Source organism: Aotus nancymaae, unplaced genomic scaffold, assembly GCF_030222135.1.
Source record: "Aotus nancymaae isolate 86718 unplaced genomic scaffold, 86718_ANA_hifiasm-v0.15.2.pri h1tg000003l, whole genome shotgun sequence".
NCBI classification, from domain to species: Eukaryota; Metazoa; Chordata; class Mammalia; order Primates; family Aotidae; genus Aotus; species Aotus nancymaae.
In genome coordinates this window covers 4,565,825-4,580,872 of record NW_026988414.1, presented here as the reverse complement: position 1 = coordinate 4,580,872, position 15,048 = coordinate 4,565,825, and the positions used below count along the sequence as shown (strand labels likewise).

Here is a 15,048-nt window from a genome sequence, read left to right as displayed (position 1 = left end):
GGTCTGGGATGGGCCAGAGTCTGTATAACGTCAGGCCGCCCGGGGTTCCTGGGGCCCATGCCAGTGAGAACCACTGCTGCCACCCTCTCTTGACCACTGTCTTTTTTCCCTCCCAGAACAGGTTCTCAGACTATGAGAAGAGGAAGGTAAGAAAACGCCTTTACTCTTCTGTCACTCTTTTCTCATTAAAGATCTCAACTCATAAATTTGAGAAAATGACTTCTTCCCAGCTCAGAATTAGAGGTCACAGTAATGCCTTCCTCCTACGAGCACGGTCTGCTGCATCCTCACGTGCCTCCGGTGGGTGGTAGAGCATCCGTGTGATAGGCGCAGAGACTGAGGCTCAGAGGGGTTGAGCCCAGCACTGGGCTCTAAACCACCAGCCTCTGCCTGTGAACAGCTTGTTTTATTTCAGTTGGGCCCCAGAAGGAGAGGAGTGGGGGTTGCTCAGCATGGTCAGTGTTGAGGGGTTGATTCCGCCCACTTCTTTTTTTTTTTTTTGAGGCGGAGTTTCGCTCTCGTTGCTCAGGCTGGAGTGGTGGAGTGCAGTGGTGCGATCTCAGCTCACTGCAACCTCCACCTCCCAGATTCAAGCGATTCTCCCGCTTCAGCCTCCCAAGTAGCTGGGATTACAGGCATGTACCACCATGCCTGGCTAATTTTGTGTTTTTAATAGAGACAGGGTTTCACCACGTTGGCCAGGATGGTTTCAAACCCCTGACCTCAGGTGATCCACCCACCTCGGCCTTCCAAAGTACTGGGATTACAGGCGTGAGTCACCGCACCTGGCCAATTCCCCCCACTTCTATGTCCTAACTCCCCCAGGGCCTGTGCTGACAGTCACTAAGGATCTGTGTCTTGTAGGAACAGAAGATGCTGGAGAAACTCGAGTTTGAACGGCGCCTGGAACTGGGGCAGCGGGAGCATGCCCAGCTCCTTCAGCAGAGCAGCAGCCAGAAGGATGAGATCCTTCAGACAGTCAAGGAGGTTTGTGAGCCGCCTGCTGGGGCCCGGCCTGGCTGCATCTCCCAGCCAGTGGCCTCCTGTCTCTGGCCGAGGTCCCTGGGATATGGAAAGGCAGTGGGATGAAGCTGTCACTTCCTTCCATCACCTAGCACCTGGGATGGCCCTTACAGATCACCTAGCCCAGCCTCCCCATATGCACATGGACACTCTGAGACTTAGTGGGAGGAGCTGGCCTAAGGTCACAGAGAAAGGACTAGCAAGGCAGGGTGGGAAAGCAGCCTCCTAACCCCAGTCAGTACCCCTTGGGGCATCTGATGGGGTCCCAGGGGCTCAGGACCCCTGCCTCCTGCTGCAGGAGCAGTTCCGACTGGAGCAGGGCCTGAGTGAGCGCCAGCGCCACCTTGACGCAGAGCGGCAGCGGCTGCAGGAGCAGCTGAAGCAGACGGAGCAGAGCATCTCCAGCCGGATCCAGAAGCTGCTGCAGGAGAATCAGAGGTCGGGCTCTGGTCCTCAGCCCCACCCCAGAGTTTTCCCCCGCTGTGCACTCGCCTGAGGAGCCGGGAGGAGCACGTTTCTCCCTCACCGCCTCTGCTCCTGCCCCAGGCCTACCCCTGTCAGGATCCAGTCTGGGTACTCTAATTGGCACCAGTGTACAGAGAAAAGCATCTGACACAGGCATTACAAAGTCTGGTTTCTTGTCATGAAACTGCTACAGACTGGACCTGTGGCCTCGGGCAAGTGTTTCCCCACTGGGTCCCAAGCTTCCCATCTATTAAGTGAGTGGGTTTGACAAGATAGCTGGGATCACATCCTGCTCCAATATCTTGGCTTCTACATAACCTGTTGCACTGAGGTCAGCTATTTACCTATAGTGAGATTTGCCTTAACAAACTCTGTGCAAGGTAGGAGCTACTAAGAGCAGATCTTGATGGGGCTGGGGAGAGGCACCAGAGAGATCTCAAGAAACCTGAGAAATCTAGTGAGGGGGTCCATTGCAGGAAGATTCCAGAAACAGGCCCTAGCCACATGCCTTGCTACTTCCAGGCCTCCTTTTTCTAACCTTGAATCACTTGTTCTTCCATCATCTGTCAGTTTCCAAGTACCTTCGTGAGTTCAGGAAACCGGTCACTTGTTGGGTGCTTCTTATGTGCCAAGCTCGTTACGTCTGTTTCCTCTACTCTTTACAAATGCACCAAGAAGCTGGGTTGGTTTTGTTTTATTTTCTTTTCTTTTGCTTTGCTTTGCTTAAGACAGAGTCTCTCTCTGTCACCCAGGCTGGAGTGTAGTGGTGTAATCTTGGCTCACTGCAACCTCCGCCTCCCAGGTTCAAGTAATTCTCTTGCCTCAGAATCCTGAGGAGCTGGGACTACAGGCTTGCGCCACCACACCTGGCTAGTTTTTGTAGAGACGGGATTTATCCATGTTGACCAGGCTGGTCTCCACCCCCTGGCCTCAAGTGATCCATCTGCTTCAGCCTCCCAAAGTGACAAGATTCCAGGTTTAAGCCACCGTGCCCAGCTGAGTTTTTTTAATTCTTCTAATTTCATAGGTGAGGAAACATGGGACTTGAGTGGTTTCAGTAACTGGCTAAGAACCCAGAGGTCCCAGGTGGTGGAGCTAAGGTGCCCCCAGCCCAGTTCCGAAGCGCCTCTGCACAGCTAGTGCGGTGATGCTGAAAACAGGCCTGCTCATGACTGCTGGGACCTTTTTTGATTTTCTCCACAGACAAAAGAAGAGTTCCGAGATTTTGAAATCACTGGAAAATGAAAGGTAAATGTTCTTTCAGGGGAGGGCAGCTTTGTGGAGAGAGTGTCTTGTGATTCTCCAGAGAATTATGCCAGGACGTTTCCCTAAAGCTATAAGGAGATTCACTTCCTTAGAGGATGTTTAATTACAAAGAATCATTGCCTTCAAGCTCATTGAAACATATGTACACTCCTGAGAAACACTCAGACATGAATAAGGCTACATATATAACGTCTATTCCTAGTGTAAAAAGTTCAGGCCAGGCACAGTGGCTCACGCCAGTAATCCCAACGCTTTGGGAGGCCAAGGTGGATGGATCACTTGAGGTCAGGAGTTGGAGACCAGCCTGGCCAACATGGCAAAACCCTGTCTCTACTAAAAATCAAAACTTAGCCAGGAGTGGTGGCAGGGGCCTTTGGTTCCAGCTACCAAAAAAAAAAAAATCAGAAAACCACATTTCTGGGAAAATTATTTAGTTACATAAATTATGTACAGAGGAATAACTTGCAGCCACTAAATGTCTTATTGAATAATATTCCTCATTAAGGGAAAACAATGTATCTTTTTTTTAATTTTGAGACTGAGTCTCACTCTGTGGCCCAGGCTAGAGTGCAGTGGTGCAATCTCGGCTCACTGCAACCTCCACCTCCCAGGTTCAAGTGATTCTCCTGCTTCAGCATCCCGAGTAGCTGGGACTACAGGCACGCTGATTTTTGTATTTTTAGTAGAGATGGGGTTTCACCATGTCGGCCAGGCTGGTCTCAAACTCCTAACCTCAACGATCCCCCCCACCTCGGCCTCCCAAAGTGCTGGGATTACAGGTGTGAGCCTCCGCACCTGGCCGTGTGATTATTTGTGAAGGAAATATTTAAAGGACATTTTGCTAGATGCCAGCTTACCTTCCAGAAAACATTCTGCTGGTTTACACTCCTCCCAGCAGTGTAGGAAAGTGCCCGTTTCTCCACCACTGTCACCATCACCAGCAGTTGCCAGTTTTCTTAATAACCAACCTAGTAAATGAAAAGATTTTACTTTCTTTAGTAACCAGTAATGTTACGCATCTTTCCAGATGTTTATTGATCACTTGAATTTCAACATTGGCTATTTACTTCTCTTGCTCATTTTCTAAGGGAGTGTCCATCTTTTTACACAAGATACTCAAACTATAGGCTAAAGGTAAACTGGGCCCCAACGGTTGTATGTGATGTGGTAGGCATCCAGAGAGCCCATCCAGGTCTAGGTTGGCAAATCAAGGAGGCCTTCCTGGAGGAGGTGGTGCTCATCTGCTGGGATTCCCTTTTGGAAATGTTAAATTTGCTGAATGAATGCATGGATTTTCTTCTAGAATAAGAATGGAACAGTTGATGTCCATAACCCAGGAGGAGACTGAGAACCTACGGCGACGTGAGGTTGCCTGTGAGTTGCGGGATGGGGAGCTTGTGAGCACGCTGCCTGCTGGCTGGGCTGGCAGAGTGGATGGCCCTCCCTCTGTTGGCCATGCATGAAGGGTGCTGAGTGTTAGCCCTTGAGAGGGGTGGTCAGATCCCACCATGGAGCACAGGCTGTGGGGTCAGCCTAGACATGGATTCAGAGTCCCAGTTCAGACACCCACCATGTGATTTTAGGGACATTACTGCTTCCCAACTTTTCCAAGCCTTGGTTTTCTTAGCTATAAAATGAAGGAAATGGGCCAGGCGTCAGGGGACTCATGCCTGTAATCCCAGTGCTTTAGGAAGCTGAGGCTGGAAGATCACATGAGCCCAGGAGTTCAAGGCTGCAGTGAGCTGTGATCACGCTACTGCACTCCAGCCTGGGTAACATAGCGAGACCCTTTCTCAAAAAAACAAACAAACAAACAAACAAAAGTCCAAACGCCCCCAGATAGAGGCTACTTAAATAAACGTTGGCGATCCTTGTGCTGCGGCACTGCGCCGTATTAGCATCCCATTAGCATGTTATCACGGGGAGCGTTCATAAAAAGTGGCAAGTGGGATGTCATTTTCATTTTTTTATTTAAAAATATGCATAATGTAAAGCTTACCATCTTAATTGCTTTATTTTATTTTATTTATGTTTTGAGACAATGTCTCGCTCTGTTGCCCAGGCTAGAGTACAGTGGTGTGATCTTGGCTCACTGCAGCCTCTGCCTCCCAGGTTCAAGCTATTCTTGCCTCCACCTCTGAGTAGCTGGGATCACAGACGCACACCACCACTCCCAGCTAATTTTTGTATTTTTAGTAGAGATGGGGTTTTGCCACGTTGGCCAGGCTTGTCTTGAACTCCTAACCTCAAGTGATCTGCCTGCCTCAGCCTCCCAAAGTGCTGGGATTACAGGTATGAGCCCCCGTGCCTGGCCTATTTTAATTTTTTTAAATTCATAAATATGCGTAAAGATTGACCAGAAGAATATATATCAAAATGGAATAATATATCTGGGTGACAAGATCACAGAAGGTTTTTTGTATGTGCTATTCAGTGCTTTACAATTAGCCTTCCAAGCATAAGTTGCTTTTATAGTTAAAAAGAACAAAGGGTTTTTTAAAGTGACTCTCAGGTAGGTAACCAGGTGAGGCCTCAAGGCCTGTTCCTCAGTTCCCGTGGAAATCCCTGCTGCATCCCTGCCCAGGCGCCCCAGGAGCAGCGCCCCCGCTGAGGCTGTCCCCACCCCATGTTCCCGCAGCCGCCATGCAGCAGATGCTGACTGAGCGCTGTAAGAACCGGCTCATGCAGATGGCCTACGAATCTCAGAGGCAGAACTTGGCCCAGCAGGCCTGTTCCAGGTAAGGTAAGGAAGAGGAGTCCCAGGTGAGGGAGCTGGGGGAGCCGGCTAGGGGCCCAGGACCATGGGGTGAGAGCTGGACAGTAAACCTCCCACCCTGGGCCACCCCAGCCTCCTTTGTGCCATCAGGTGCAAGTGATGGCTGCTGTTCCTGACTTTCCAGCCAGATCTATGGTTCAGCGCCGGGCTGTGAGAAAGTGCTAACAGTCACTCCCATCTCTTGTGCGCTCCCTGTGTGGCAGGCACTAGGCTAAGCGATGAACCGCATTCTCAGATCGATTCTAGGAGGGACTGTGTTGTTATTAGCCCCATTTTACAATAATCGCAACTCAGGTTCTGAGCAACTGTATAACACACCCAAGGAAGCACAGCCAGCAGGTGGCGGAGCCTGGATTTGAGCCCGGCAGAGAGGTGGGGTGTGCTCTTGATTGTGGTGCACTGTCAGTCTGTCTCCAAGGACCCCTGAGGTTAGGGGTGGGATGCCCCAGAGGGATAAGTGAAGGGGCCGCTTTCCTGCCAATGGCCACTCTGGATTCGGGCTCCCTGTGCTCACTGTGGCACTGTGCATTTGTTCGAGTTTCCACAGGCGCCCAGCAGAGCCAGTGGGGAAACCTCAGTCAGTGCTCAGGAGCCCCAGACGGACAGGACAGCAGCCCTGGATGCCCTGTTTCTCCTCCCATGCAGGTGACTGGCACAGCTGCCACCCTCCAGGGTACCTGAACTGTGCCAGTCTCCCCTGGGTCCCTGTAGATGTGGGAATTTCTAGCCCCTTTCCTGCTATATGACCCTGTGCTTAGGAGTTGCAAGCCCAGGGGTCACACAGAGCTGGATACAGGCCCCACTTCTGCTTACTAACCGCGAGGTCTCAGGCAGGTCTCTTTCCTTCCCTGGGCTTCAAATTTCTTATCAGATGAATCATAGAACCTACCTGTAGAGTTGGTGGAGGATTTGATGAGTGTTAATAAGCATAATATCTAGTGCATAAAAGTCCAATAAATACTCGCTATTGTCATGAAGCAGGAACCTCACTGGAAAAAAATAATTGCTATTATTATGAAATAAAACCAAGATGGTGGCCGGGAACGGTGGCTCAAGCCTGTAATCCCAGCACTTTGGGAGGCCGAGGTGGGTGGATCACCTGAGGTCGGGAGTTAGAGACCAGCCTGGCCAACATAGCGAATCCCTGTCTCTACTAAAAATACAAAAAATTAGTCGGGCATGGCGGTAGGCACTTGTAATCCCAGCTACTTGGGAGCTGAGGCAGGAGAACTGCTTGAACCCGGGAGGTGGAGGTTGCAGTGAGCCAAGATTGCACGGCTGCACTCCAGCCCGGATGACAGAGCGAGACTCCGTCTCAAAACAAACAAACAAACAAAAACACACCAAGATGGTACCAAAGCACAGCACAGATATACGTGAGGCTGCAGGTTCTTGTGCCCAAATTACCAGCCTTGTTGGAGGGCTGAGAGCTGTTCCTTGACCAGGGTAAGAATCCCAGGAAGGACAGCTTTGTCACACTCCAGTGGCTCATCACCCATGGGAGGCGGGAGCTCTGCACCCATGGAGGTGGCTGGGCAGAGGCCAGGCATCCACTTCCAGGGGTGCTGTGGAGGGTATTCTGGTGGAGTGTTTGGGTGAGAGGACCTGGAAGCGTCTCCCAGCTCCCAGCTCGATCGCCTTCCCTCAAGGCCGTGGGATTCAGACAGACTCAGTGTCTGTGCCCCATCCAGGGCCCGGCTCCCAGCAGATGCTCCATGAGTGAGGTCCGGTGAAGAAATGGATTATCTTGGTCTCCTCTGAGGGGCCTCGCACATAGTAGATGCTCAGGAAACATAGTAGATGTTCCAAAAATGAATGAATTTGCTGTCTTTCTGGCAGCATGGCTGAAATGGATGAACGGTTCCAGCAGATTCTGTCATGGCAGCAAATGGATCAGAACAAAGCCATCAGCCAGATCCTGCAGGAGGTGAGCCCTCGCCCAGGACCTGAGGGTGGGGGCTCAGGAGGGAGGCCCAGGAGCCAGGGCAGAGCACAGAGATCCACACAGAGCCCTTCTGAGACAGCATGTGGGACCCAGAGGTTTGTGACCATAGAAGTGTGTAGTGATTGACCAGGCACAGTGGCTCATGCTTATAATCCCAGCACTTCGGGAGGCCAATGCAGGCGGATCATGAGGTCAGGAGTTCAAGACCAGCTTGGTCAATATGGTGAAACCCCCTCTCTACTAATAATACAAAAATTAGCCAGGTGTGACGGCACACACCTGTAGTCCCAGCTACTCAGGAGGCTGAGGCAGGAGAATCACTTGAACCCAGGAGGTAGAGGTTGCAGTGAGCTGAGATTGCACCACTGTACTCCAGCCTGGGTGACAGAGCAAGATTCTATCTCAAAAAGAAAGAACTGTATAGTGATCAGGGTGAGGGGCAGAGAGAGGCTGAGTGGGGACCGGGGGCATGGTCTTCTGGTCACTAAAATCCACAGAAACCTCCATCTGCTCCCTGGGAGGCTCCCACCCCCAACCTTTGTAGGGGCTCCACTGGAAGGACTTAAGTGGCAGGAGGTGATGGTGACCACACCATGGAGGTCAGGAGGCCACAGAGGATGCTGTGGGACCTCTGACCTCTTCTCACGTCCAGACTTGCTACGCTGCTGTCTGCTCTTCCTCCTCCGCGGTGCTCAGGAAGTGCTTGCCAGAGCCCTTGAGTGGATGGAACGAAGGACCTCAGGGACCTCCCCTTCAGTGTCTGTATTACCCTGTTTTAGCTTTTTTTTTTTTTTTTTTTTTTGAGACAGTGTTTCCCTCTTGTTGCCCAGGCTGGAGTGCAGTGACAAAATCTCAGCTCACTGCAACCTCTGCCTCCTGGGTTCAAGTGATTCTCCTGCCTCAGCCTCCCAAGTAGCTGGGATTACAGGCGCCCACCACCATGCCTGACTAATTTTTGTATTTTTAGTAGAGATGGGGTTTCACCATGTTGGCCAGCCTGGTGTCAAACTCCTGACCTCAGGTGATTCACCTGCCTCGGCCTCTCAAAATGCTGGTATTACAGGTGTGAGCCACTGAGTCCGGCCTGTTTAGCTTTTTCTTTTCTTTCTTTTTTTTTTTTTTTGAGACAGAGTTTCACTCTTGTTACCCAGGCTGGAGTGCAATGGCGCGATCTCGGCTCACCGCAACCTCCGTCTCCTGGGTTCAGGCAATTCTCCTGCCTCAGCCTACTGAGTAGCTGGGATTACAGGCACGCACCACCATGCCCAGCTAATTTTTTGTATTTTTAGTAGAGATGGGGTTTCACCATGTTGACCAGGATGGTCTCGATCTCTTGACCTCGTGATCCACCCACCTCAGCCTCCCAAAGTGCTGGGATTATAGGTGTGAGCCACCGCGCCCGGCTTCTTTTTTTTTTTTTTCCAAGACAAAGTCCTGCTCTGTTGCCCAGGGTAAGTGAAGTGACGTGATAACAGTTCACTACAGCCTCGAACTCCTGGGCTCAAACAGTCCACCTTCACCTGCGTTGTAGCTGGGACTACAGGGCCACCACACCAAGCTAATTTTTTTGATTTGTTATAGAGACAGAGTCTCCCTATGTTGCCCAAGCTGGTCTCAAACTCCTGGGCTCAAGCATCCTTCTGCCTCAGCCTCCAAAGTGCTGGGATTACAGGCATGAGCCACCGGCCTGCTGAGCTCTTTCCCACGCCTGTGGGAGTCTTGACGCTGCCTTCCTTCTTCCCTCACCTTTCTCCTCTGTCCTCTGTGTGTTTGTCATCCCACCTTGCTCCTTCCTCCCTAACTTCAATCTCTGTTCTAAAATGGTTTGACTTAGTATCTGTGGAGCTTGTCTGAGGAAAATTCTCTATTTCTCAGAAGAGGCATCTGCCTTGTGATGAAGTGGGGCTCGGGAGCTGGATAGGCTGGGTGTGTGTCCCAGCGCCGCTGGTTCATGCCTCTGAGTGTCACTTTCCCCATCTGCGAAATGGGGCAGTAAAAGCACCCACACAGTTCGCTGTGGTGGGAATTCAGGGTGGGATGCCGGAAGAGCATCAAGTAGAGCCCAGCCCGCCGTAAGCCCTTAGTGAGGTGGAATCTTCTCTCTCTCTCAGAAACAAAACCCATACGTTAAGGTGATTGGTACACAGGTTTTGCTTTTCCCCGGGATGGGCCTGCAGGGAAAGGCGTGGGCACGGCCCCTGCTGAGGACCGGTGGTCTGTGTTGCAGAGCGCGATGCAGAAGGCTGCGTTCGAGGCGCTCCAGGTGAAGAAAGACCTGATGCATCGGCAGATCAGGAGCCAGGTGAGCTCTGGGGCCGTGGCCCCGGGCCTGCCCTCTCAGAGACTCGCGGAGTGTCCCTCCAGGGCAGCAGGTCGCAGCAGTTGAGGTTTGAAGTCCAGCACCTTGGCTTGCTAGCCCAGCGAGAGGTCGAGGCCTCGCCCTCGGCACCTCCCTTTGTTCCCAGCCTTGTGTTGGGGATCCTAGGCGGGTGCCTGGAGGCCTCCTATTCTGGGGTTGGGCAGGGTCTTACCAGCAAGCGTGGCCTGTTCAGTCTCCACCATGCCTGGGCCAGGGAGGGCGGCATTCATGCGTGGCTGTGACTGCTGGGGCCGCCTCTGCTATCCATGCTCCAGGCAGGACACTGGGAAAAGCAGCCTGTGCAGGCCCCCGCGCTACCGCAGCTCAGACCAACAGAGACCCATACATCTCAGGGCTTATGGGATTTCCTCTGGAAGTGGGCAGGTGGGGCCGTGAGCCACGGTGGTCCTGACACCTGCTGAAAAGTGACCTCGGCCCAAGAGGAGGACATCCTCTTTACGGGCCCTCCCTCACGTGACAAGATCTCCCCCAGGTGGCTGCTGATCTTCGAGGTGTCCTTGGTCAAGCGCACCTGTGTGGCCTTGTGGCCACCGCCTGTGGAGTGGGGCTGGGGCTGAAGTGAGCTTCAGGCTATGGGAACGCTCCTACATCATGTTCAGCACACTGAATTGTACATTTTTTGCATGGTTTTTTCTTTCTTTCTTTCCCTATTTTCTTTCTTGCTTTCTTTCTTTTTGGACCAATTTACCTTTTCAATTTCCCTCTTTAATTTCAATTCCACATTGCCGGACATGAAGCTCATTCCTCTGACCAGGGGTTGGTGATATCATAGGGACTTAGAGATGAGGGTCACAGGGTCATGGGCACAGGATAGGGAAGTACTGGCTGTGGGGCCTGACCCCGCCAGCAGGGCTAAAATCCCCCGGACACACCCAGGAGAGTGTGCGAGGCCCCTGACATTCTCACTGCAGATGGTTTTGACCAGGTCAGCTGTTCCCCTTCAAACCCTGAGCTGGGGCATCCCAGAGAAAGGGATCTCTCACTTACCTGCTCTGTGTCCTTGGGCAAGTGACTTAACCTCTCTGAGCCTCAGTTTTCTTGTCTGTAAAATAGAGGCAGTAATACCTCCTACCAGCCAGAGAATTGATGAAATATTACACATAAAGTATACAGCACAGGCCTTGCACATAGTAGGTGCTGAAGACATAGCATCTACTACTACCATTGTTACTCAGTCACTTACTTCCACCACCCTCTGCTCTCCCCTGCGACAGCGATGAGGGGCACAAGAGACCCTGGCCAGCAGGAGGCTGGGTGATAGTTCTGTGTCTGTTCTTTACTCTGGCCTGAATCTCCAAGCAAAGCCCCCTCTCCATTGCATAAACCTTTCTTCTGTGCCCGCTCTGGGACAGATCCTGTGCTGGGCTCTAGGTAAACAATGTGGGCCATGACAAGCCCGTCCATGACCCCAGGAACTCAGCACCATGAAGGAACGAATTCTTGTTCAAGCCCCTTGATGAGGTTCCCAGGCCTAGAGGGTCCCCTATTCCAGAGCCTCCCTAGCCTCCCCAGAAAGGCTTCGTAGACCCCACTTGGTCATCAGAGAGTAGCAGCAGGAAACTGAACCGTGGTTAATGTGAGTAAAAAAACCCCTGTCTCGTCTTCTGTTTAGATTAAGTTAATAGAAACTGAGTTATTGCAGCTGACACAGCTGGAGTTAAAGAGGAAGTCCCTGGACACAGAGACACTACAGGTATGTAGGGCTCCCTGCACCTGCCCTCCCTCACATGCTGAAACCCCCACCTCATGCCCCTCCCAGCCCCTGGCAGCTGCTTGTCAGCCCCTGGAAGTCAAGGGCTTCCCCAGCAGACAGAGGGCAGAGTTTTTCTGTGGCTGTGATACCAGAGGACGCCCCTCAGCCCCAGAAGGCCCAGCGCAGGCTGAGGTTAGAGGTGGTCAGCCTGTTGTGAGGCAGGAGGGTCAGAGGAAGGAGGGTTTCATTGCCAAGGCTCCCCCTCTCCATCTCCATCACTGTCTCCTGTGCTGGGTGCGGGCCCACGCTGAGCTCCATCTCTCTCTGTAGGCCATGCTTCAGGCCCCTGGGCAGACATCCTCTAGGGCTGGAGCTTTTGGGTGTCCCTGGGATGTCTGGAGGAGAGGGCTCAGCCGTGTCTGTGTCGCTCCAGCCCGGCAGTCCTGCTCACACAGACGAGAGGGCAGCAGGGACTGGCAGCTGGTGTCCTGGACTGGATGCCTGGGAGCCAGGTGTGGCTTGGCACAGCCCTGCTGCGCGACCTTGGCAGGTGGGGGAGGAGGGGCAGCCCTTTCCCCTCTGTGTACCTTAGCGCCTCCAGCTGCAGATGGAGGGCTGGATGGGGTGGTGTGTGAGGACATGTGCCTGTGCCAGGCATTCGAGCAGAGCCTTCTGTCTGTCACTGTCCCTGTGTCTGTTCTCAGTAGAGAAGTCTCAAGTCATCCCACGGACTCCTCAGTGCAGTGAGAGGTCAGGGGTTTGGATCCCTGGTCTCAGGTGCACCGCAGGTACACTGTGTGCCCTTAGGCAGGCCTCTGCCCCTCTGGGCCTTCTTCCCCTACTCCATAAAATGGCTGCTGTCCTCGAGGCCGAGCCTGTGCCATCTGGCCATCGGAGAAGGCTGAGCTAGCAAGGCAAAGCCCTTTGTGAGCTTTGAAATGATCTCCAGAGATGAGGGGACTGGAGCTGCTCTCAGAGAAGCTGTGGCCATCGTGCCTGGCAGGTACCCTAGTCCCTGCCCACGAGAGCAGCAGGGCTCCACCTGTCAGGGCCCCCATGGGGTTTCCAAGAGCAGGCACGGGAGTGGAACAAGGACCCCAGGCTCTGATTTGCACACCCCTCCGTTTGTGTGAGGCCCCATACCCCCTCCCCACCATTTGCTTCTGCCCATGTGCTCTGTTGTCTGGGAGACCAAAGGCAGGTACCTGTGGCTTGTCGTTTCTTTTGTTTGATGTTTCTTACCATTCCATTGTCATCAGTCACCAGGATCCCATGCCTGACTTCACCCCACAGGGAAGAGAGATGCAGGCTTAGGGGAAGAGGGGCAGAAGGGCCTCAGCTTTGTCCCCCAGCTCAGCCTGTAGGCATTGGGCAGAGAACCGAGTGAGCGGGAGGCCAAGCCCTTCTCCATCCTGCCACTGCGGGACTCCTGAGGTGCCACCAGCTCATGGTGGTGCGGGGTGTGGTCTTGTGTTGCAGGAGATGGTCTCGGAGCAGCGCTGGGCCCTCAGCAACCTGCTCCAGCAGCTGCTCAAAGAGAAGCAGCAGCGAGAGGAAGAACTCCGGGAAATCCTGGTACGTGTTGGCTTCTGTGCTCAGCATCACACATGCGTTTGCTTTTCTCTAACAGACTGGCCATTTTTAGAAACACCTGTTATTTAAGTAAGAGTTGTTCATCAAAGAAAAACTGGAAAGTGCAAAGGAAAATAATTGCACTTCCAAGAGTTATCTCCTGCTGTTTTTTGTTGGTTTGCTTGTTTAAGACAGGGTCTCACTCTGTTGCCCAGGCCAGAGTGCAATGGCGCAAATCTTGGCTCACTGCACTCTTGACTTCCTGGGCTCAAGCGATCCTCCCACCTCAGCATCCCGAGTAGCTGGGACTACAGGCATGTGCCACCATGGCTGGCTAATTTTTTTATTTTTCATAGAGATGGGGTTTCGCCATGTTGCCCAGGCTGGTCTCGAACTCCTGGGCTCAAGCGATCTATCTGCCTTGGCCTCCGAAAGTGCTGTGATTACAGGCATGAGGCACCGTGCCCAGCCTCTCCTGCTGTTTTGATGCATATTTTCCAAACATTTTGTGATGCATCTTTATAGCTATTTGTGTATCTGCCTTTTAAACATGACATGGTACATACTTTTACGACCAGCCTGTTTCCGTACGTTCTTTTCAAGCCGTTAAACCCTTCCTTGACATCCTTTCTCAAGGCTGTGCTTGGCCCCTGTCGTTGAGTATGTGGATTACTTCTGGTTTTTAAACTTACGATGCTCTCTGAATTCCTCTGTAGTTGAGTATTTGGAAACAGCCATGAGTATTCACTCCAGAACAGGACTTGCTATGTCCAGGACAGGCTGTTTGATAAGCTTTTGGCAGGAGTGGCCCGACTGTCCCCTGTCCCCTAATAAGTTTGATGCTGGCACACTTTCAGAGTGGCAGAGGCCCCCTTGAGAGTGTCTTCTCTAGACCCAGGGTCACCCAGCAGCGAGACCAGAGGCCAGGCCCACTATCTGGGGCGGAAAAGACCGAGTTATTCCTGTGTCACTGTGAATGCACCAGACGTCCTCTGAACTGCATCCTAGACCTGGCCCTGTGCAGGTTTTTTTTTCTTTTCACGAGAAAAAGGTTCGCTTTTGTTGCCCAGCCTGGAGTGCAATGGCATGATCTTGGCTCACTGCAACCTCTGTCCCCTGGGTTCAGGTGATTCTCCTGCCTCAGCCTCCCGAGTAGCCAGGATTACAGGCACGCAACACCATGCCCAGCTAATTTTTGCATTTTTTTTTTTAGTAGAGACGGGGTTTCACCGTGTTGGTCAGGCTGGTCTTGAACTCCTGACCTCAGGTGATTCACCCACCCTGGCCTCCCAAAGTGCTGGGATTATAGGCTTGAGCCACCGCACCTGGCCCCTGTATAGGTTTAGAAGAGAGACCAGCTTCTTCTGGAGTCCTGAACAAGCCAAGTGGTGCCTGTGCCCATCAGAGGAAGCTGCCTATTCCTCACAGTGCCCTGCTGCCATCTCCTATGCATCAGGTTACTGGGCAGATGGTGCCCTGGTGCTGTGCCGTGGCAGCCAGGTGCTGTGGCTGGTGCTCCTGCCCTCATATGCCTTGGGGGTCAGCACCAAGGGAGGAAGCATCGCCCCAGCAGAACACAGCCAGTCCGAGCTCCTGGGTGCCAGAAGAGAGGGGCTGCAGCCCAGGAGGGGCAGCGATAGAATGGAGCAGTGGGTGTGGCCAAGTCCACAGTGGGGTCCCCCAAAGGGCAGTCAGGCCGAGTGGGGATGGGGAAACGCCTCCCCATGTCATGCCAGCCCTCAGTGCTGTTCTAAGCAAGACAAGCCTGGGGCCTGATTCCTGGCCCCACCCTAGGCAGGGTACTCATTACCCTGAACCTCAGTTCCCTCACCTGGGAGGTGGAAGCGACTTCATGGAGTTGTGAGAATCAGTGAGTGGCATCTGTAGGTGCACAGCACGGCCTGGCGCGTGGGGCTGTGAGCACATCA

General features: G+C 52.8%; 1 protein-coding gene across 4 annotated transcripts in view; it reads left to right on the top strand.

Moving 5' to 3' along the window:
* The window catches only part of LRSAM1 (leucine rich repeat and sterile alpha motif containing 1), a 49,280-nt gene that overhangs the window by 25,125 nt on the left and 9,107 nt on the right, over positions 1-15,048 (top strand). For 3 of the 4 annotated variants that reach the window (XM_064377797.1, XM_021674038.2, XM_021674039.2), the window contains 10 exons: positions 117-146; positions 865-987; positions 1,322-1,461; positions 2,692-2,736; positions 4,058-4,128; positions 5,393-5,492; positions 7,370-7,457; positions 9,703-9,777; positions 11,468-11,548; positions 13,028-13,123. In XM_064377797.1, the coding sequence (XP_064233867.1) occupies positions 117-146; positions 865-987; positions 1,322-1,461; positions 2,692-2,736; positions 4,058-4,128; positions 5,393-5,492; positions 7,370-7,457; positions 9,703-9,777; positions 11,468-11,548; positions 13,028-13,123 (849 nt within the window). The remainder of the gene's footprint in view (positions 1-116; positions 147-864; positions 988-1,321; positions 1,462-2,691; positions 2,737-4,057; positions 4,129-5,392; positions 5,493-7,369; positions 7,458-9,702; positions 9,778-11,467; positions 11,549-13,027; positions 13,124-15,048) is intronic. The other variant, XM_021674040.2, reaches the window with a different exon arrangement.